Source organism: Mastigoproctus giganteus, chromosome 1, assembly GCF_048544385.1.
Source record: "Mastigoproctus giganteus isolate SK-2022 chromosome 1, ASM4854438v1, whole genome shotgun sequence".
Taxonomy (NCBI): domain Eukaryota; kingdom Metazoa; phylum Arthropoda; class Arachnida; order Uropygi; family Thelyphonidae; genus Mastigoproctus; species Mastigoproctus giganteus.
Window position 1 is genome coordinate 216,520,112 of NC_143575.1, and position 22,374 is coordinate 216,542,485.

The 22,374-nt window shown below is 37.2% G+C and overlaps 1 protein-coding gene across 1 annotated transcript in view; it reads right to left on the minus strand.

Moving 5' to 3' along the window:
• Positions 1–22,374, minus strand: part of LOC150091523 (pyruvate kinase PKM-like) — a 182,660-nt gene that overhangs the window by 15,557 nt on the left and 144,729 nt on the right. The window contains exon 10 of the mRNA XM_090376074.1: positions 3,951–4,069. Coding sequence (XP_090232200.1) covers positions 3,951–4,069 — 119 coding nt within the window. The remainder of the gene's footprint in view (positions 1–3,950; positions 4,070–22,374) is intronic.

Genomic DNA, 22,374 nt, shown 5'->3' on the forward strand with positions numbered 1-22,374 from the left:
AGTCAGATGTAATTATTGTGCATAACATTATTGAAATGATTTAAAATCGGTATTACCTTGTATGGCCTGTCAGCAAATTGTAATGAATTATTTGCGAAGTGAAAATATCATATCAACTGGAATCTATTTCGACTTATGATCGCCAAAACAACATTGTAGAATGCACTTGTACTCCAGTAATTCTCTATTGAAGGAAAAACAAGGACCCATTTGTAACAAAAATCCAAGAAACACTTTCATTTCTGAGATGTCAAAAAAAAAAAAAATAAATAAATAAGTTGCATACATGGGTAGTAGAGGCTGAAAGTTTGGGGAAATTCAATAATGTAAGAAATTCTTCTGAAAAATATAGGTCTACCAATTTTTGTACACTAAGTTCTGTTGTGTCCATTTTCAAACCAACATTCTCTTTAAAAATAAATTGGAGGATCTTCTGCTATTTCATTCCACAAATTGTCATTTTGAGAGCTGGCTTCATCTTCGCTATCCTCACTTGAATTGTTAGAAGGTTCATAATTGTCACTGTTGGAACCAGACCCGTACGGCTTGTCAAAAATCTCTTCAAACTCCGAGTCACTCATATTAGCATAGAGCTCAAGCTCTTCTTTGATTATGTGCTCTTCTTATTCATGTTTTAGGTTCTTTTATTTTTTATTTTTATTTTTTGTAAAAAAAAAAAAAAAACCACGTTACAAATTACTAAATACAATGTACACAGCACAGTCTGTATCACTACTACGGATTTACGCACAGTGCTGACTCATATATAGCAAATTCTGCAGGTAACAATACGTCTGAGGTAATCAAGTTAACTCTTAGTTGGCTGCTGTGAGGAATTTTCCATTACATACTCCATCTACAAGATAATTCGAGGTTTTTTTTTTTTTTTTTTTTTTTTTTTTACAACAATAAGCTTTTTTTATGAGTTTTGGTGATGAATATATTATAATTTGGGTTTTGAATAATTTAACATGCCTAACTCAGACTGGTGTCGGAGACCCATTTACCCAAATAAGCTGTAGCAGTCAATGTGTTAATGACAGTAATAAGGATATGCTACTGAAATCAGATTTAAAACAATTAGGCAGATAGGCTGAGAAGTGCAATTAAAGTTTAACACTGATATGCAAGGTACTGCATATGGTTAGCAGTAATCCCAGAATAATATATCAACTGTGTGACACACTCAAGGTAGTAGAGAACAGAAAAGACCTGGGGGGGGGATAACTGTGCAGTGCAGATGGGTTGCTAGGACAGCTCATGAGGTTTTGTCAATGACATACTGTATACAGGAATTCTGCCAGAAGAGATAAGGAGATAATTATTCCACTGTATAAGATAATGGCCAGGCCACATCTTGAATACGACATACAGGTCTGGATGGAAGCCTCATTTTAAGAAGGGTGTGGATCTGTTGAAATGGTTGCAGAGAAGAGCAACAAGATAAGTCAAGAACAGAAAGGTGTATTCTTAAGATGAAAGATTTCAGTTCTGCAAGGAAATCTGATTGAGGTGTTTAAGGCTTTGAATAAATTGAGTAAGCTAAATGTTGATGGCATCCTTACGCTTGTGTGGACAACAACAAAACACATAAGGGGAGGGTATAATTTTAAATTCGGGAAGGAGGATGGCTGCAAGACAGATGAGTGGAAATTTGTTTTCAGCCAGAGGATAGTTAATTGTTGGCACAACTTCCATTTGGAGTAATTAGAATAAATTTAAGAAAGAAAGATTATTAGAAGGGATGGACAGGGGTTTCTTTTTTTTTTTTTTTTTTTTTTTTTGCTGTGTAAGCTTGCTTCCTTGTAATATTAATTTCTGGCCAATAGTAATGTGGCTGTAGTTCTTCACTCTGTATTAACAGATCTAGCTCTCCTGATTTTTTCATGTTTTCGAAACAAAAGTTTCGAACGAGAGTAAATTATGATATTTCTGAGTGTGATAAAAAACAAAAAGATGTGTTAAGTCAAAACAGAAATGCTTTCAATGCAGGAGGACTTGCTGCATTTAACCTCATGGGGACTACTTACAGGGTGACACAATGAAATAAACAATGAAACTTTTTTTTAAAAAAAATACAATCCAGGAACTTTTTTTCATCACACTTAGCAAAAGCTGAATTTGCATTAAATTTCAAAGATTAATATCATTTCTCAACTCGTTAAATTACACAGAATACCAAATAAAATCAATATCAGCATTGTTAGCACTAAAGGTTCATTATTAGCTAATGTAATTATGATATTTAAAGCAATTAAAGAATTACACAGTTAAGGAAAATAATCAGTTAGATAACATTAAGGAATTCTGATGCATGTTGTCAGCCTACATTAGGTTGGTTAAGTTGGAGTGAGTTAAAAGAAAATAATTAAAACGGACAAATCTCAATGAATAAGGATTTTATACATAGTCATGACCCAAAACATTATGACCACCTACTTAACAGCATGTTGGGATACCTTTTGCCACAATCACTGTTTGCACCTAACATGGCATTGACTCCATGAGATCTTGGAAGGTATCCACAGTTATCCTGGACAGGAGTTTCTGGAGTTTGGCAATGGAAAAGGCACTGGTGTGGACTAGCAAATGCTGCATTCTTCCCCACATCCCACAAATGTCAAACTGGATTGATGTGGAGGGAATCTGACAGCCAGGAAAGCAGATGAAATGCTTGGACATGATCCTCAAACCATTCCTGAATGCAGGCCTTGTGACACAGGGTGTCTTGTTGAAAGAGCTCAGTGCCATCTGGATACATGGTCACCACATAGGGCATTGGTCTGAAACAATGCTAAGGTAGGATCTGGTGGGAGGGGTATATGCAATGGGGATGGGGGACCCAGTGATGTCCACAAAAGCATCCCATAAACCATGATACCACCACTACCGGCCTGTTTTTGTGCAACCATGCAATCTGGTAGCAGTTGTTTGTTGTCAAATACTCACCCACCATCGCCATAATGGAGCTGGAACCTTGATTCATCAGACCAGGTAACTCTTTTCCTGTCATCCAAAGTCCAGAATAGTGCTCCCATGCCCACTGCAGGTGTTGATGACAGTCTGTCAACATGGGGACATGAACAGATCACCTACTCTGCAGGCCTCAAGGGTGTCTACTTGATGGTGGGCTTGGAAATTTTGTTCTCTGTGCACTGTGGTTGCAGGTTGCTGTTAATCGAGGCAGTGTGAGTCATCTGTTGTCCCAGACAGCATGTGCTAACTGCTGTTCACCTCTACTTTTAATTAGTGCTGGTCTTTCTATCCTGGCATGTAGGATGGTTGTGCATCCCTCTTCAGACCATTCCTACCACACTTTCACTACGGCAGCCCTCAAGCAGCTGACGATGACTGTGGTTGCTGAGATGCTGACTCCTGCCTTCCCAGCACTGCAAATCATTCCTTGTTCAAACTCCATCAGGTCCTTCCTTTACCCCATTGCATGGTCTTTGTACTGACAAATTGAAAGGCACTGACTTGTGCTATCACTATATATACTTCACTTGTCAATGATGTCACTCCTGGATGTACTGTGGGGTGCATCCCCTTGTGGAGACAGGTGGTCATAACAATTTGGCTCATAAATGTATACTAGCTTATAAATTACAAGAATTCTATAAGAACAGTGCTTCTACCAGCTTTAAAATTAAGAATAAGAGAAACTACTGAAATTAGATACAGTATCAAAAGATAAAGGAAATACAGGGCAATGCACAGAGGCCAAATTAATGCTAAAGAAAAGCATATACAAAATGCCCATGGTTATCCATGGCAAAATTTGAAAATTATAGGACAAACAAAAGCACTATATAATATAGTGCTTTTGAGAAGCGTATAACAGGATGGAGCAGAACAGTTGAAAACTAGCTGTCTGATACCCATAATCCCAAGAGATTTCACAATAATAATATTTCATTTATCACATACATATATTACAAAATCTTTCTTACCTTGAAAATGGAGAGGAAGAATTCCCCGCCACAAATGTGCTTGTCTTGTTGTTTGAGTAAACCTGGAAACAGCAATAATTGGACATCGAGGCCTATACTTGGAGACTAAATGTGCTGTTCTAAATGTAAAAGAAAAAATAAGTTTGATTCTATTTGATTTTTAATGGCACACAGGCAACTAAGGCCATGATGCACCAAGTTCAAGAATAGGATACATTAAAAATCAGTAACCTACAAATAGGTTGCCTTCTAAAAATTTTGCAGACAAACCAACAGAATGAATTCAACCCAAATGAATTCAGCACGGGGAAGGGGAAGGGGGTACTCAGATATCATTGATGTCTGGGAAGACAGAAACACAGATCCCATGAATACTTCTTGACTTTGAACCATTTACATAGACTGGCAAATGTTCGGCTTGGTGTGCTGATTAGAGTTGCAGGGAAACAGCAGATGGAATCTCTGCCTTCTCTGGTTGTTAAGGTGATGTTGCCTCAGTGATATAGTAACTTTGTTATGTAAATCTCAGAGTAGCGTTTGGATACAAATTCTGAATGGATGGTTGGCAATCTGATGAGTGTCCACATGGTATGGTATGGTATGGTCTGGCAAGGGTTTAAGTTTTAAAGCATACTGTAGAGACAAGCATTTCTCACAAAACAATAATGATGGTTCATTTGCTTCAACATAAAAGTTCTGGACAGGAGATATTCAAAATGTTCCAGTAGCAATACAAATTGCCTGATGGTGGGTAGGATATAATCCAGCACTCAGGGTACACTGTGTCTAGCAGATGTGTATACGCGGGACACAATCTAGTTTAGATCTTGCAAGTGCATGATAAAGGGATAGTAATGTGCGTCAGCTGGCACCACAAGAAGTAGACGAGATCGCATGGAGGTTATTCAAGCCTCTTGTGCTCTTTATACATGGTTGATATGTACAAAGAGCATGAGATATGTTGTATTGCACAAGATTTGATAGAAAGTTGCATTTCAGCAATTTTCTATCAAATATGAGCCCCAAAAATCTGGTCTCGGATCCTACTGGAATAGCATTTTGTCCAAGCCTAAATATTGGTTCAGGAGGAAGATTACAATAGCACTAAAAAGATATGCAAATGGTCTTTTGCAGTGAGAAGCTGAAGCCATTTGTTTATTGCCCAGGAGCTGATGCAATTGATGGCATGTTGCAGTTGTCTTTCAATAATCATGCTGCAGGACTGAGAAATTATGCTAAAATCTTCAACACAGAGGAAACTGTTTTTATAGCTAGAATCTGTTCTGTAATGGAGTTCACTTGATTGCAAAAAGAGTAACAATAAAAATGATCCCTGAGGGTACCCTTGGAAAAAGGGGAAAGAGAGGGTGGATCCTACACAAACTTGGCAAGACAATTTTTTTTGACAAAAATAGGGAGGTGACCTCTAAGACCAAGGCTATCTAAAATGTTGAATCTCCAAGTTATGCCATGCTTTTTCCATGTCAAAAAAGACTAGCATCAGGTGTTCTCATTTTAAGAAAGCATCTTGGACAGATATTTCCAATCTATTTAAATGGTCCAGAGTGAGCCAGTTCCTTCAGAAACCACACTGAATGCTGGAGAGAAGATCATTTGCCTCTAAATACCATATGAAATGAGCATTGTTCATTTGCTCCAAGATTCTGCACAAACAGTTAATCAGAGCAAAAGGACAGCAGTTAGTTGGAACTCTGGGATTCTTCCTAGCTTAGCAAAGGCAGGGTCAATTGCCTTGTGTCAGGCATCCAGAAACTGCTATTTAAAAAAAAGATTGTTATAAAGGAAGACCAGGTGATCCACAGAATTTGGTAAAAGGTGTTTAATCATTTCATAATGAATGTAATCTGGTTCAATGGCACCTGTCTTATAGTTAAAGCTATTTTTAACTCTTGTATGATGAATGGTCCATTTGTATGGGTAAAAAGCCATTTGATGTGAAAATAGGTGTCAATTTTTTCATTCTTCTGTTTCAGAAACTCTGTGGAGTAATATGATGTTGCAGAGAGATGTCAGAAAATGTTTTCCCAAGAGCATTAGCTATTGCAGCTGAACCTGCAATAGCTAATGATGTGCTATTGAGAAACCTGATGTGCTATTGCAGCTGAACCTGCAATAGCACATCCATTATACTCCAGGATTGATGAAATGTATGACGTGCATCTTCCCTTCATCTGTATTTTGTCCCAGACTGCTTTTGTGCTGATAGACTGGTTAACACATGTAAAGCAGATCCATAATTCCTTTTGATGATTTGGTGATTACAGTATGCTTTTGCTTGTGCATATTTAAAGGCTGGAGAGTGGACAAAGTAGGATATTTTCAGAATACAGGGGATCCCTGATATCCGAGTATTCATTATCTGAGTACCCGCAGTTATGAGGTTGCAAATAATACATAAAAAAATATGAAAACATAAAAAATATAATAGTATCTATGAACTGTTTTGACTTACACTGAAGCACTCCACTACACACTCGACTATTTCTGTCCAGCTCTTTCTCGTTTACTGTTGCTTGTAGTAGATGTGTCTGATATTTTCGATAATTTTTATGTTAAGTGAATTCTTAGTTTTCTTTTTTGTATTAAGCATGAGTTCAAAGTGAAGTGGTGAGGTAAAACATCATGAAAAAAAAAAAAAAAAAAAAAACAAGGACAATGCAAAGGTTATGGTTTAGATGTTAAATTAGAAGTAATTATGTAGTAAAAGAAGTGGAGAACAAGTAATTAATATTGTACATTCCGTGCATTACAGTGTATAAGTAGTACATACTATAATACACATTATGATCATTTGATCCCCATTTTAAGTGGAATTTTCTGGAACCAATTATCCTCGGATAACGAGGATACCCCTGTATCCCCAAGGCTTTGTTTTGAGCTTTCCCCCTCTTGCTGCTTCACATTTTGCATTCTACCATAGTTTTGAAAATGGTGGAAACCAGGCACTGATGATTTTGGAATATCAAGGGTCAATATTTTCTGTAAGGTAAATTACTATTACTGATAGGCTCCTTCTGACTGGCTGTGGCAATGCCAAAACCTGACAAGTGCTGAAAGGTATTCCATTCAGTTTGATCACTCTTCCTCCATGATAGCTGAAAAGGGAGAAACAGCCTAAATGGTTTCCCACTGAGTACTTATCACAGGGAAATGAAAATCACTTCCATACAGGTTCTCTTCCACCTCCCAAGTAAGTGAAGGGAGGCAAAAACAGGGGGAGGTAGAAAGATCAATACTAGAAAATGTATGGGCAGGCATGTGGCAAAAGGTGTTAGTTCCCACATTTAGATGGGAAAAGTTATTTTCAGTGAAGGGGGGTATCAAAACATTTTCCCCTGACCATGTTCTGGGTCCGAGGAGGTTGAGATTTGGAACATATATTACCCATTCTCTATGTAGTCATCACCCAAAGTAAAATATTTCTCCTATCTTTTGCAGCACTTCCTTATAACATTTTTGTGGAAGGTCTCACTTTACCCTTGAAACCATGCTTCTGTCACAGGAAAAACCTTGGCATTGCCAAAAAAATGCCTTCACACAAAATTGGAGGAAGGAGCCAGAAGGGGCCATGTCAGGAGAATAAGGCAGGTGTGGTAAGATATGAAGTCCTAACTTCCAAGCAAGATTAGTGGTTGCAACAGCATGCCTTTTCTGAGCATTCCATATTGCCTTTCCTTAATTGCTTCAGTAAGATGCTGTAGTAATATGCATTGATAGCAGTACCCTTCTCCATGTAATCTGTGAGAATAATGCCACTCATTTCAGAAAACTGACAGCAACACTTTCCCTGTAGATGGCAGCACTCTGCCCATCTACAGGGAATGATTTTCGCAAAGCTTTTGACTCAGTCCCTCATGAGAGGTTAAGGTATAAGCTAGAACACGTTGGAGTTAGTTAGTTAGTTATTTTGGTTTTTAGGAGCATTAGCAACTAAGGCCATATTGCTCCGGGAATATGCGGTGGTCGTTCCCTGACCTTTCCACATCCTCCGTATTTGGTGGTGACGGGCTCGAACTCCGGTCTAATCAAGAAGCGTGTGCTATGCACTGCTGCTCCTTCCCACCTGGCTACGGAGGCGCCTAACATGTTGGAATTACTGGAAGAATTCTAAGATGGAATGCTGGGTGGCTACAGGGCAGAAGGCAGAGGGTTGTGATTAATGAAGATTCCACAGATTGGTGTAATGTCAGAAGTGGGGTTACCCAAGGATCGGTTCTTGGACCAGTGCTGTTTCTGATTTTCATAGACAAAGAACAGTAGAGTCACTGATGGTCAATACCAAGCAGTGCTCCTTCAGGATGAATTTAACAGGCTTCAAGAATGGTCAGAAAAGTGGCAGCTAAGTTTTAACACAGCAAAATGCAAAGTCTTACACTTGGTGAATAGTAATCCTAAAATAAATTACACACTTGAAGTTGAATTAAAAACAGTAGAGGAAACAGATCTGGGAGTTATGATACAGGCAGATGTGAAGCTTTCTGAGCAGTGTAAATAGGTGGTGACCAGGAAAGCACATGGTTTCCTATCAATGATTTATGGAATATTATTCTGTAGAGTTAGGGAGGTCATAATCTCACTGTATAAAGCAACTGTAAGACTGCATTTGGAATGCTGTGTCCAAGCATGAAGGCCTCATCTGAAAACAAGACATTTAGTTTCTCGAAAGGGTCCAAAGGTGGGCAACTTACTTGGTGAGACAGCAAAAGGGTTACTGTTGTGAGGAAAGACTTCGATTATATGGGCTACACAGCTTGGCAACCAGGCATCTCAGAGGCGACTTGACTGAGGGTTAGTAAAATGAATGAAGGTGGAATTTTCACTGTTAAAGAATTTCAAAACTAGGAGCCATAGATTCAAATTACAGGGGAAGAGGTTTAGACTAGTTTGTAAAAAGTTTTCTTTTAGCCAGTGAGTCACTGATTACTGGAACAGCAGCCTCAGCAGGCAGTCGAATCTGACAGTTTGAAGGAATTCAAAGGTCAACTGGATAGTTACATTTATGTGGAGGGAAGTGCATAATTTGTAGTTTCTTTTTTTTTTTTTTTTTTGTTATTGGTGCATCAAATGAGTGTGGCTTCCTTTCACTATTTGGCTAATAGTAATGAGGATATGTTACTTCAGGAGGATCAATATAAATTAATCAGATGGACTGAAATATGGCAACTGAGTTTAATATTGATAAGTGCAAGGTATTGCAGTCAGCAAGTAGTAATCCTGGAATACTGCCATTTGAGTAGCATCAAACTGAACATGGTAACTGAAAAGGAAAAAAAGCCTGGGGGGTAATTGCGCAGTCACACAAATTCTGAGCAGTACAGACAGGCTGCTAGAACTGATGGTGATATCTGTCAATAATATATGGAAACTTGATATCACGGAAGGAGGAGATTATCTCTTTGTATAAAGCAGGAGTCACCAATCAGTGGACTGCAGTCTGCACCAAGACTGCAAAAATTTCTTTTTGCTGACTGTGAGTAAATGAAGCGAACTGATTTGAATTTCCCATGGTAATTACATTTAAAATAATTTCGTTAGAACAAAGAATATTTCCATATAACGAACGCAGTACGAGAGAGTTAACTGGGTATACACTGTTTGCACTAATGGCCTTAGGCAATTAGAAAGTGTGAATTAAGAGTTGAAGGAATTACCATTCCGCAATTTAGTGATACCTGTAAAACCTACACAACCACTTGTCCCACATACCAAGACGTCACACTGGTCAACTGCTTTTTGTGTCCATAGCCAGCGAGCAGATTAATCTGTATTCCCGACATGAACAATAGGCTCTGGTCATCCCTTTACCCAGGCAAACTACTTGCCTGGATAAAGGGCAAGGCAAGCAGTTTGCCTGGGTAAAGGAATGACTCATGTCTGCAAAACAACAGACTCACATCTGTTGTTTTGCAGATGTGAGTCATCCACACCTTTCAGTAAATTTCCCCTATCTGTTTACATGGTCACAGTAGCTGAATATCCAAGTGACTTCAACATTTTTGACAATATTCCAAGAACTGGTGACAACTTGGGGGAGGAAAATGAGGGCAATGAAGATAATTAAACATTCCAAACATCAAAAATCTTTTGAAACTTTGAGTTGAGACCTTGAGTGTTTAAACAAATGCAAACATTTATGAATGATGGTACACTAAATTCAGTGTATAGCAAAAAATCAAATATTTTACAAAATAATTCATAACTGTACTAATATTACGTGTCATTACATATGAAAAAAAAATTGCTTCTTAATATTATTATTAGACATATGGTGCAAGGAAGCCCGAGGCTTTTGCTGCACCAGCCAAAAAAAAAAAAAAAAAAAAAAAAAAAATTAGTTACTCTGAGAGAGAGAGAGAGAGAGAGAGAGAGAGAGAGAGAGAGAGAGAGAGAGAGAGAGAGAGAGAGAGAGGAGTCAGAAGTAGAAGGGAATCACCAAGAAAGAGAAGAATGATGATATCCAGCTCAGGACCTTGGTTTGTTTGTTATTTGGTTTTTAGGAGCATTAGCAACTAAGGCCATATTGCTCTAGGATATGCAGTGGTCATTCCCTGACCTTTCCAGACCTCCATATTTGGTGGTGATGGGCTCAAACCCCGGTCTAATCAAGAAGCGTGTGGTACACACTGCTGCTCCTTCCCACCTTGGTACGGAGGTGCCACAGGACCTTGGGTGTGCGAAGTCTATACTCACCATGTGGGCCTGTGGGGTTATGTATTTTTTTATTATAAAAAAATTGTTTTAAAATGATAGAAAATTCATTTATTCCCACTTATTTCTGACTTATTTCTCATCTTTTACTATATTTCTGAATACCGAATTTTTTTTTGTTGTTAAAAGGTCATATTTCTTAACGAAATTTCTGTTTAAAGAATTTTTTCAAGTGAAGAAATAGACTTCTTTATATACAGGTCCGACTGTATATATAAAACTGCAAGGTGTAATGTAAGTTATAATTGAATGTACAAATCTTTATATTACTCCTTTGTACAGACAAAGATACTACGGATTCAAGGATAGATACCTAGCAACACCATGATACAGTTTTGTCATGCGTGCACCACGTTTCTTATTTCCCACACAAACATGAAGTTAGCTCCCTTACATACTGTTATCCATCACTGAGTCTACTGAATAGTGAAATTCTCTGAAGTTTGCAGTTTAGTGGTTATCAAATACATGCTTTGTGCTGATTATTGCATGTGTGGAATACATTTTTAAAGCAGGCGGACAGCAAAAATATTTTGCAATATATATTTACTTTATATTTATTATACAAATTTTCAGCCAAAAATCAACTAATATGAATAAAAAGAAAAGGAAAACAGACAGTTTTTACCAGAGTTGACCAAGTTATGTTTTATACTTCCAAATAAAGATGGAGTGTTCCAGTGTGTATAATTTGTCTTAAAACAGTTGCCATTATTAAAGTAGTAATCTGAAATGTCATTATGATATGAAGCATACAAGTTTTCGTAAGAAATGCCTAGTAGGAAGTGTCCTTTGTAAAAAGGAAGTGACAAATTTATTACTAAGCTTCTCTGCTTCAACACAAATTATGAAACAATGTCTGTCCCAGCAAGAAAAAGTGACCGAAGTTGCTTTATGTATTTCTTGGACTTCGGCTAAACATTTGAAACTGATGTTTGTATTGTGAAAGAATGTATGGTTCAAGCTGCCTCATCAATGTTTGAAGAGATGTTGTTGATATCATGCATAGAATCCCATTATTAGCCACAAGCAACACAAGAATTTCAGAAATACTAGCAGAAGAAAATTTTAAACAAATACATGTTCAACTTTCTGAATACAGGTAGTTCCCAACTTTACGAGTTAATTCGTTCCTAGCGCACGCTTGTAAAGCAAAAACTCGTAAAGCGGGAAATAAAAATAGGGGTTACATTCTCAACAATGAAATTAGTTAGCTGATTAATTTATGTTTAAATAATGATTGATTTATTGAAAGAAATAAAAACGTAGCCTGTACAATCAAGCAAATTATAATAATAGAGACATTATTTACGACTTACAAATGTTAAAGAATGTTTATTCTTTGTCATCAACTAAATGCACACTCATTATTGGCTTGGCACTCAAGTTTGTTGCACAAGGAGTAGTCTTCTTCAGAAATGTTTCAAGAGGTGTTTATTTCCAAGATAATCTTCTCTTTTAATTATAAATTTCATGATTGCATGCATACGCATTTTTTAACTGCACACACAAATTGTGACTAACACGATTTGCAGAGTAACAAGCTTACGAAGCTTAAAAAAAAAAAGAATGAAGAGTAAACACATCACCATAACAACGTTAAAAAATTTAAAACAAATACACCAACCGTTTAACTATAATGGTTTAATACTGAAAATAAAATGTACCAAACGATACTACACTGTAAAATAATATATGTAAAATAACTGATTTACAAAATAAAATATACGATAAAAATTTTAAAATATAAAATATAAATAAAATATTTAAAATACAATAAAATTAAAAGCGATAAAACATTGACTGAAGCTTTCGGGGACTTCCGCCTCCTTTCTCAACAACAATGATGTTTAAGCAACACATCCTTAAGTAACAGGCTCACAGCACACGTGGCTGACCAGGCACATGCTCAATATTTCTTCCATGTGATCCAGAACCGGAAGCGGCTTGGGAGCGTGGAAATATACAACGCTCGCCTTTTGCCAGGACCGGCTTCCAGCAGGGGGTGAAATCGAAACCCCTGTCCCTATTCATACTATTGTTCTCAGACGAGCCTATCCACAAACTCTCCAGCCACTTATGGTCCCAGAACCTGTGAGCCCGGTCAAGGATGACAGCATTCACAGGGGAGACCTGATGATATTTCTCCCAATAATGCTCAGCAATGGCGGACTTATTGAACTCTACGGTCTGTATAGCTCGCATGTGCTCCCCCAGACGGTCTTTTAGTCGCCGTCCTGTCTCCCCCACATAACATTCCCCACAATCTGGGCATTTGATCTCATATACGACCCCACTACTGGAATCCCCAGGAATGGGGTCTTTGATCTGTGACAACACTGTGTGCAACCTCCAGCCCGGAAGTTGCACACAGCAAGCCTGAAAGTCACGTAGCATTCTTGAAATTCGATCTGACAAGCCTGGATAGTAGGGAATATAAACTGTGGCGATTGGAACGGACGGTGTTCCATGATTAGGCTCCATGCCTCTATTATATTTATCAATGACCCTCTGGGGGTAACCGCATTTCATAAGATCTGCCCTAACTTGCCCAATCTCTCTCTCTCTCTCTCTCTCTCTCTCTCCCCCCTCCCTCAGAGGTACTGTAATGTGTCCTAACCCTACCCAAAAGTGCCCTGGCCACACTGTTTTTATGCTGCGCAGTGTCTGTGCTGACCTATAATGGGTGTACTGGCTCCTACACATGGGCTTCCTAAACACTAGTACTAAGCCTGGAGCCTTCTCTACTCACCATTACGTCCAGGAATGGGAGGGAACCATTCACTTCTACCTCTGAGGTGAACTGTATAAAAGGAGAGAAATCATTGAGAAAACTAACTACATCCTCTTCTCTCCCCTTTTGCACCAAAGTGAACGTGTCATCCACGTATCTCTTCCACTTGCACATAGGGAACTCCAAACTTGTAAAAACCCTATTCTCTAACTCTTCCATTGCCAGGTTTGCGAAAATGGTGCTAATAGGAGAACCATAGCTGTGCCGTGAACCTGTTTGTACATCACTCCTTTATATAGCAAAGTCGTACTCGAAAGACATAATTCTACGCAACAGCATATATCCTCTACACTTAGGTGTGATCTAGTACTTAGGGTATCATTTCTTTGTAGTGCCACCTTTACACATTCCACCCCATGGGCTATGGGTATACAAGTAAATAATGACACCACATCTAGCAACACCATTATTTCATTCTCCCCTACATTTTGACTTTTAACGAAGTTCACAAAATCCACACTGTCTTTAACAACAAACATGGACCGTCCCACCATAGGAGAAATCAGATGCGCCAGGAATTTTGACAAAGCATAGGTAGGGCTCCCAATAAAAGAAACAATGGGTCGTAACGGGACCCCCACTTTATGTGTTTTTGGCAGCCCATAAAACCTGGGCAGCTGGTTATGTGGGGGAGACAGGACGGCGACTAAAAGACCGTCTGGGGGAGCACATGCGAGTTATACAGACCGCATAAGTCCGCCATTGCTGAGCATTATTGGGAGAAACATCATCAGGTCTCCCCTGTGAATGCTGTCATCCTTGACCGGGCACACAGGTTCTGGGACCATAAGTGGCTGGAGAGTTTGTGGATAGGCTCGTCTGAGAACAATAGTATGAATAGGGACAGGGGTGTTCGATTTCACCCCCTGCTGGAAGCCGTGGTCCTGGCAAAAGACGAGCGTTTTATATTTCCATGCTCCCGATTCTGGATCACATGGAAGAAATATTGAGCATGCGCCTGGTCAGCCACGTGTGCTGTGAGCCTGTTACTTAAGGATGTGTTGCTTAAACATCATTGTTGTTGAGAAAGGAGGCGGAAGTCCCCGAAAGCTTCAGTCAATGTTTTATCGCTTTTAATTTTATTGTATTTTAAATATTTTATTTATATTTTAAAATTTTTATCATATATTTTATTTTGTAAATCAGTTATTTTGCATATATTATTTTACAGTGTAGTATCGTTTGGTACATTTTATTTTCAGTATTAAACCATTATAGTTAAACGGTTGGTGTATTTGTTTTAAATTTCGGATATGTACTCTCCCAACCTCAGAGGCCTTTTTGAAGATAACGTTAAACAACCCCACAATTCCAGCTATCAGTATTTTCGCAAATGCAAGAAGATTGAGTTTACCACCATTTATAATTGCTTGCAGAAACAGAAAAGCCCAATAAACCTTTATGGAAAGTGAAAATTGTTTTTATTGTTTTATGGCTGTGACCTCCAGAAATGTGCTTTAGAAAAACATCACAAAGGCATTTAAAATTGATTCTTATAACAGAACATATGATAACGATGAAATGTGTAATGCATTTTAATTATTTGAATTGGTAACTAATACAATTTACAAACCACGCTCACAACCTTAAAAATGACATTTTAGAGAGATAAATAGCTTAGTTATACAGCGAAAATTTCAACTTCCAACATCTTGAAACAAATTACCAAAAAACAATGTGTTATTGGGTTCACATTACGATATTTTAATGTTACGATGGTGTCTCTGGAACTGATTAATATCGTAAGGTGGGGTACACTGTATTGTATAGCTATGCACGTGGTTTGGATTGCGGTATTTATGAATGTTTAACATTCATTTTTGCAATTAATGTTCATATTTTTGATTTTGTTGATACTTGGGGGAAAAAAAAAAACTCAAACCCGGGAACTCTTAAAGCGCGAACTGCCTGTATTATTCTCTGGTTCTGGATGAATCATGTGATATTAGTAATACTGCTCAAGTACTTATTTATACAATTTTTTTAATGAGAAATGTGAGCAATACCATTGGTAGATCCTACATAAAGCGTCGCAATTTTTGCATGGGATGCTGAATACTAGGTCACGATGTGATTGGAATGTGGTGTTTGAAGGTCGATTTCTGAAGAATGTGTATAATTTGTTCATGGGTTTTGCTATGATTTTCATGTCGGTTCCCTAGGATATTGGTTAAGTTTATTGTACCAGTGCTCGACATATGGAATGGTGATGAAATGTATTTTGGTCTTGTTGGATTTTTGTGCAATGTTTGTTGCGAAGTTGTTTATTTTTTCACGGGCTATTGTTTTAACTTTGTTTATATAGGTTAGTGGGTAACCCCTATTTGAGAATCTTCTAGTTAATTCATATATTTCTGTCGTTAGAGAAATCTGGGTGGAAGAATATTTAAAGGCCTTAAGAAATTGATTCAGCATGACCGATTATTTTGTATGGTTGGGGATGATAACTGTGGAAATGCAAAAGCATCCTCTTATTAGTGGGTTTTCTATATATGCTGAAATTTAGTTTTTGGTCTAATCTGTGTATGGTAAAATTAAGGAAATTTATGGAGTGGGTTTCTGCTTCAATTTCTAATTTAAATTTTAATCTCTGATGGATGTTATTAAAAATCTGTAGAATATTGTTTATGGTCAAACGATCTGTGATAATTAGGATGTCATCCAGATATCTTCCGTAATATGTGATCTGTGGTATAAATGGATCAAGATGGATCTTTTCTAATTTGTCTAAGTATATTTCAGCAATGAGTCCAATGATGTTTAGGCCTATTGGGAGGCTGAAAATCTGTCTGTATTTTTCCTTGAAAGAGAATGTAATTAGCATTTACTAATAGTTTTGTTAGTTCGAAGATTCTGTCTTTGGGGAGTCTGGTGTTATTAATTTTTATGTAATCATCGTTTAAGTAGGCCCAGACTATGTCTAAGGCGTAAGGTACATTTACGTTAGTGTATAGTGAAGTCAGATCCAATGAATATAACTTCATATCCTCCTTGATATGGAGATCTTTAAATATGGAGTTATTAATATGCATCTCATATATATGTACATAAATTTTAACATTGTATCTATAGTAATTACATAAATACAAATATCAAATAATATTTATTTGACAATTTATTAACTTTATTTTAATTTCAACCAAGCGGACCGCAATAAGATATCTTTTCTAATACGGACCCCAATGAAAACTTTATACCAGGGTGACCCCTGGTATAAAGCAGTGACCAGGCAATATCTGAAATACTGCATACAGGTTTGGAAACCTCATTTTGGGAAGGGCAAAGATTATCAAGAGTATCTAGATTAAGTGGGGCACAAAAGGATATTTTTACCATGAAAGACTGAATTTCTATAAGTTGCTGTCTCTGAAAATCACACACACAGTGTGTGTGTGTGTCAGATGACACACACCAAGGAACAGATTTTCATTTAACCAGAAAATAAGTGATTCCTGAAGTAAACTGCCAATTACTGTTGTGGAAGTGGGTACTTTTGTGTTTTTGGCTGCTGTTATAAAAGCTTTGCTCCCTTTCATCATGTTACCAATACTAATATATATATATATATATATATATATAAAAAAAAAAGGTTAGTATTAGTAGTAAAAGTGGCAAATGATGCAAGAAAGCAAGCTTATACAGCATCAGTCAAAAAAAAAAAAAAAAAAAAATCTATTTCACCTATTCATTCCCTCCAATATTTTATCTTGTTCTTCCATGAATTTATTCAAACTATCCACTTCCACAACAATCGATGGAAGTGGAAGGCCTGTTCTAGCAATCAACCACCCATTGGCTAAAAGCAAACTTCCACACATCAATCGTCCTTCCTCAATTTGAATTTATGCCTCTTCATGTGCATAGGCTGAGCAAGAGGAAGAATCCCATCAGCATTGTGTTTGCTCAATCCATTCAAATCCTTAAACACCTTAATCAGATCACCTCACAGGTGTCTAGTCTTCACACAGCACAATTTTCAGAACTGAATCCTTTTTTGGTAAGACTACCCTTTCATCCCCTCACCAATCTCCTTGCCCTTCTATGCATCCATTCTAGCAGATCTACATCTTTCCTAATATGAGGCCTCCAGACTTGTATGCAGTACTCAAAATGTGGCCTGAACTTATACAATGGAAAATCACTTTCTTATCCTTGCTAACAAATTTCCTGTGTATCATAGACAAAACACCAGCAGCTGGTCTGTATTGCTCAGAGAACTTCATATCTGACTGCACAATTATCCCTATGCCTTTACCATTTTTCACTACCCTGAGTGTAATACCATACAGCTGAAACGTTACTCTGGGATTGCTGCTACTCATATGTAGAACCTTGCATTTGTCAATGTTAAAACTTTAATTGCCATTTCTGAGGCGATCTGCCTAATTTTTCTATATCTTGTTGTAGCAGCACACCTTCATTACTTTATCAACAACCCTGCCAACCTTCGTATAATCTGCAAACTTAGACATTCAGCCTTACATATCCTCATTAATAAATACAGAAAACAACAATGAGCCCAGCACCAAAAACTGTGGAACTCCTCCACTAATAACATTAGTCCACAAAGAGCAGTGTCCACTGATAACCATTTTGTCCTCTCTCACTCAACCATCCCTTTATCCATAGCAGTAACTTTCCCTTAATGCCACAATGCTCCAATTTGTGGGTGCCTCCGTAGCCAGGTAGGAAGGAGCAGCAGTGCGTAGCACACGCTTCTTGATTAGACCAGGGTTCGAGCCCATCACCACCAAATACAGAGGATGCGGAAAGGTCAGGGAATGACTACTGCATATTCCCGGAGCAATATGGCCTTAGTTGCTAATGCTCCTAAAAACCAAATAACCAACCAACAACCAGCTCCAATTTGTATAGCAGTCTTTTATGTGTAACAGTATCAAAAGCTTTCCTGGAATACAAAGGTATATGTGATATCAAAATTATTTTTTGCAACCAGTTCCATTGTCACTGGATCACAATATCCAATCAAATCAGTCAGACAAGATATCCCCTTAACAAACCCATGCTGTGACTGAAGTATAATTGCACTCCTGTCTAGGTGGTCCTGCATTACTTCTTTAACCAGAAAAGAGTTAGCAAAAACTTAAGATGCCGAAGTTCATGACAAGAAATATGCATTTAGTCAAATGCTTAATAAAGAGACAGCACTCACCTCAATAATCCGTTGTGGTTATACGGATCATGAAACAGTAGTGTGAGAAAAATGATATCTTAAATTAAAAACTGTGTTTAAAAATCACGGTAACGAAAGCGTGGCTTAAAAAGAGTAATTGAAAAAAGTTAGCCCAGAGGAAGAAGGGTGCACCATATCTTCCTCTAGTTGTCTGAAATTAAAATAGGATTAAGGCCAATAGTCGAGAACGACAGGCTTTCGATAGGTTCATCTTCAGTTAGCGATAAAAAGAAGAGCGAAAGGGTTGCTGTAGATCTTAAGTACCCGAAATGTTATGCTGGACACGTGGTAATTTAATTCGTGTGAGATTCCAAATGGTAAACAAGGTAACCGGAAGTTGTGTGTTTAAGATGTCAAGATCGGTGTTGAGACGATACCATTCTATTACAAGGGTTTCGTACAGAAGGAGTTTATATAAATTTGAATTTAATTTGACGATGGTTGTTGCAGTATCAACTGAGGGGCTGTGGTTATGAGTGTGTACATGTTGAGACAGTTCAGTATTTCCTTGCTATGTTCAAAAACTATGGACATGGTAGTAGGTGCATGTTTGAGATGGTAGATGATCCAAATTTATTAGTAGTGCTCCCGATGTAGCATGCGTTACAGTCGGGTTGACATTTGATTAAATAAACTGTTGTTGATATCTTTACTGTCGTAAACGCGGGTTTCTTTATATTTATTAAAAGGGGCTCCTAACTTACTATAGGTAGAAAATAATTAGAGATATCAGTGTTAGTGAAGATAAGACGTAATCGTCTAGCGATTTGGCAGTGGTAAGGGAGAACAGCGCGAATGTTGGATGGGTTGGATTTTTTATAACTGGGTTTAGAAATACTTAAACTACTAATTTTACTTTTAACAGTTGAAATAATTTGTTAGATTAGTTTGATGGGATATTTTCTTTCTGTAAATTTTTCAGTGAAATATTTTAGCTCGAAAGATAGATCATCCTGTGATTGGCAGTACTTGAAGGCATTAAAAACTTGGTTGTAAAGAACTGATTTCTTTACACTAAGGGGGTAATGTGAGAGAAAATGTAGATATTACCCTGTGTTGGTTATTTTCCTGTAGATTTCCGTGTTAAGCCTGTTATTTTGTTTATATATGGTTAAATTAAGAAAATTGATCGAGTTATTAGTTCTTAATTTAACCATATATAAATAAAATAACAGGCTTAAGACAAAAACTGCCTTAGCTTGCCTAACCTCCTTTGTGACTTGATTATAGTCTAATTACATTTCCCATTTCTGTATCACCTGATAATTTATATAGCATTTTTCTTCTCTGTCATGTGTCTCAACAGTTCATCTGACATCCATTTAGGTCTAAGCCTTGAACAGTATTTCTTAGTTGGAATGAAAAGCCTAGTAGTTTCTATGATTATTTCTTTGACTGCTTCCCAGAATTTGTTGAATTTGTTGTTGGTAACAACATTAAGTTGGTCCCATTGTATAGAATTTAAAAACCATCAGAGACCACTTAGTCTCCTTTACAAAAGGGAAAAACTCTTACCATTACTTTTGATGGTAGTAACATCAAGTAAATCCCAAATCATAGACTGTGATCACTGTCACCTAGTGGTTCTTTTATCTGCACATTCTTAATGCATGAAGAATCACTGCTGATAATCAGATTAAATTTATTGTTCTCTCTTGTTGCTTGTCTAACATGCTGTTGTAGAAAACAGTCATCCAATAAATCCACAAACGTCTTGCTAATGTGTGAGTGACCAATCCACAAGTTCTAGTGAATATCTGGAAAATTAAAATCCCTCATAAGGCATTCCGATCTACTGGCCCACTATTTCTCTGTAGAGTCGTTTGTTGTACTCATCACAGTCATTCAGTCTATAACAAACTCATGCTCTCAGTTTTGTTTTCCCAGTGCTTTTATCATACCAGACTGACTCAACATTGCACTGGCAACTCATGTCAACTGGATGCACTGCCTTAGATTTTATATGCTTATTAACTAAAAGGATAACCTCTTAGGATAACCCCCTCCTGCCCTGTCTGTCCTTTCTGCATACAATATACTCCTCATATTTAAATTCTCCATCCGTTATATCTGAATGACACCATGCCTCTGATAATCCCACAATATCTGCATTTGATGACTTGATCAGCACTTCAAATTCATCGAATTTATTTACTATGGTCCTAGCAATGCATTCAAGTACAGGCATACCTCGATTAATGAATAGGATGCGTTCCACGAAATTACTTCGTTAAGCGAAACTTCGTTTTCAGAGGTAAAAATACTATGGCCAGAATAGGGATACGTTCCTACGTAAAGAAAATGAAAAGCTTATTTTCGAACAAAGAAAAGTTTTATTAAATAAACAGTCAACTTACATACAAAGTGAAATCACATTTTAAAATATGAGGTTAAAGTTGATTGTTTATGCTTTTTTTCTCTTTCATTTAACAATGGCCTATACGGAGTTATTGCATTTAACACTGATCGCTTAACTATAACACTTCTTCCTAAATCAGGATCATTTTCACTAAAAAAATTTAAAACTTTTCAATGTCATTTAAGCACCTTTTTAAATCTTTGGTTGTTAACACTTTTTCGGCAAGAACTTCTTTAACTTCGCCTTCATTATCTTTGTCTTCGTTGCTAACAAGGTTTTCTAAATCTTCCACTGAAAAACCATCATCTTCTGCATTCAATAAATTTCTAACATCCTCTTCATCGACATTTTCGAAACCTATTGATTGAGCCATCTGGATAACTTCATTTCTAATTTCTTGGATGTTATTTTCTTCTTCTAGTACAACTTCTGGCCATATTTTGCGCCAAACTCCATTTAAGCATTTCTTAGTGACTTCTTTCCAAGAACTATCAATGTTTTCAATTGCGTTTTTAATGGTGTAGTTTTTCCAAAAAGTTTTAACTGTCATTTCCTCTTTATCCTCTAGTTCAGGTAAATTGCTTAAAATTCGACGCAGATAATAAGCTTTAAATGATGCTATTACTCCCTGATCCAATGGTTGAATCAGGAAAGTTGTGTTTGCTGGAAGAAACACAACTTTGACAGGAATGCATGTGTCCAACATGTTAAGATCAGTAGGATGTCCCGGAGCATTGTCTAACAACAAAAGAGCTTTTTCTTCAAAGTTGTTTTTTTTTGACAATACCGTTTTACTCCAGGACAAAAGTGGTTAACAAACCAATCAGTAAATAACTCCTTGGTAACCCACGCTTTTCTATTTGCTTTCCATATTACAGGTAAATTCATTTTTATGTTACCTTTTAACGCCCTCGGATTTTCTGAATGGTAAACTAATAACAATTTTAATTTATAATCGCAAGAGGCATTTGATCCAAAGAGTAACGTTAAACGGTCTTTGGCTGCTTTGAACCCAGCAGCTGATTTTTCTTCAATAGAAATGAAGCTTTTTGTTGGTTGCCGTTTCCAGAACAAACCGCTTTCGTCAACATTGAACACCAAATTTGGTGGAAAATTTTCACGTTCAATTATTTCCTTTAGTTTTTCTGGAAACTTATTTGCAGCTTCTCCTGTTAATTTTACACTGGCCCGTTTTTTTAAATTTCTCGAACCAACCACGAGAAGCCCTAAAGGTTTCCGTAATTTCTTCAGTTTGTTTAGATTTCAGGTGATTAAACAAAAATAATAATTCTTTTTCTTGAATCACAATTTGACTTAAAGGCATATGACGTTGTGACATATCATCTAT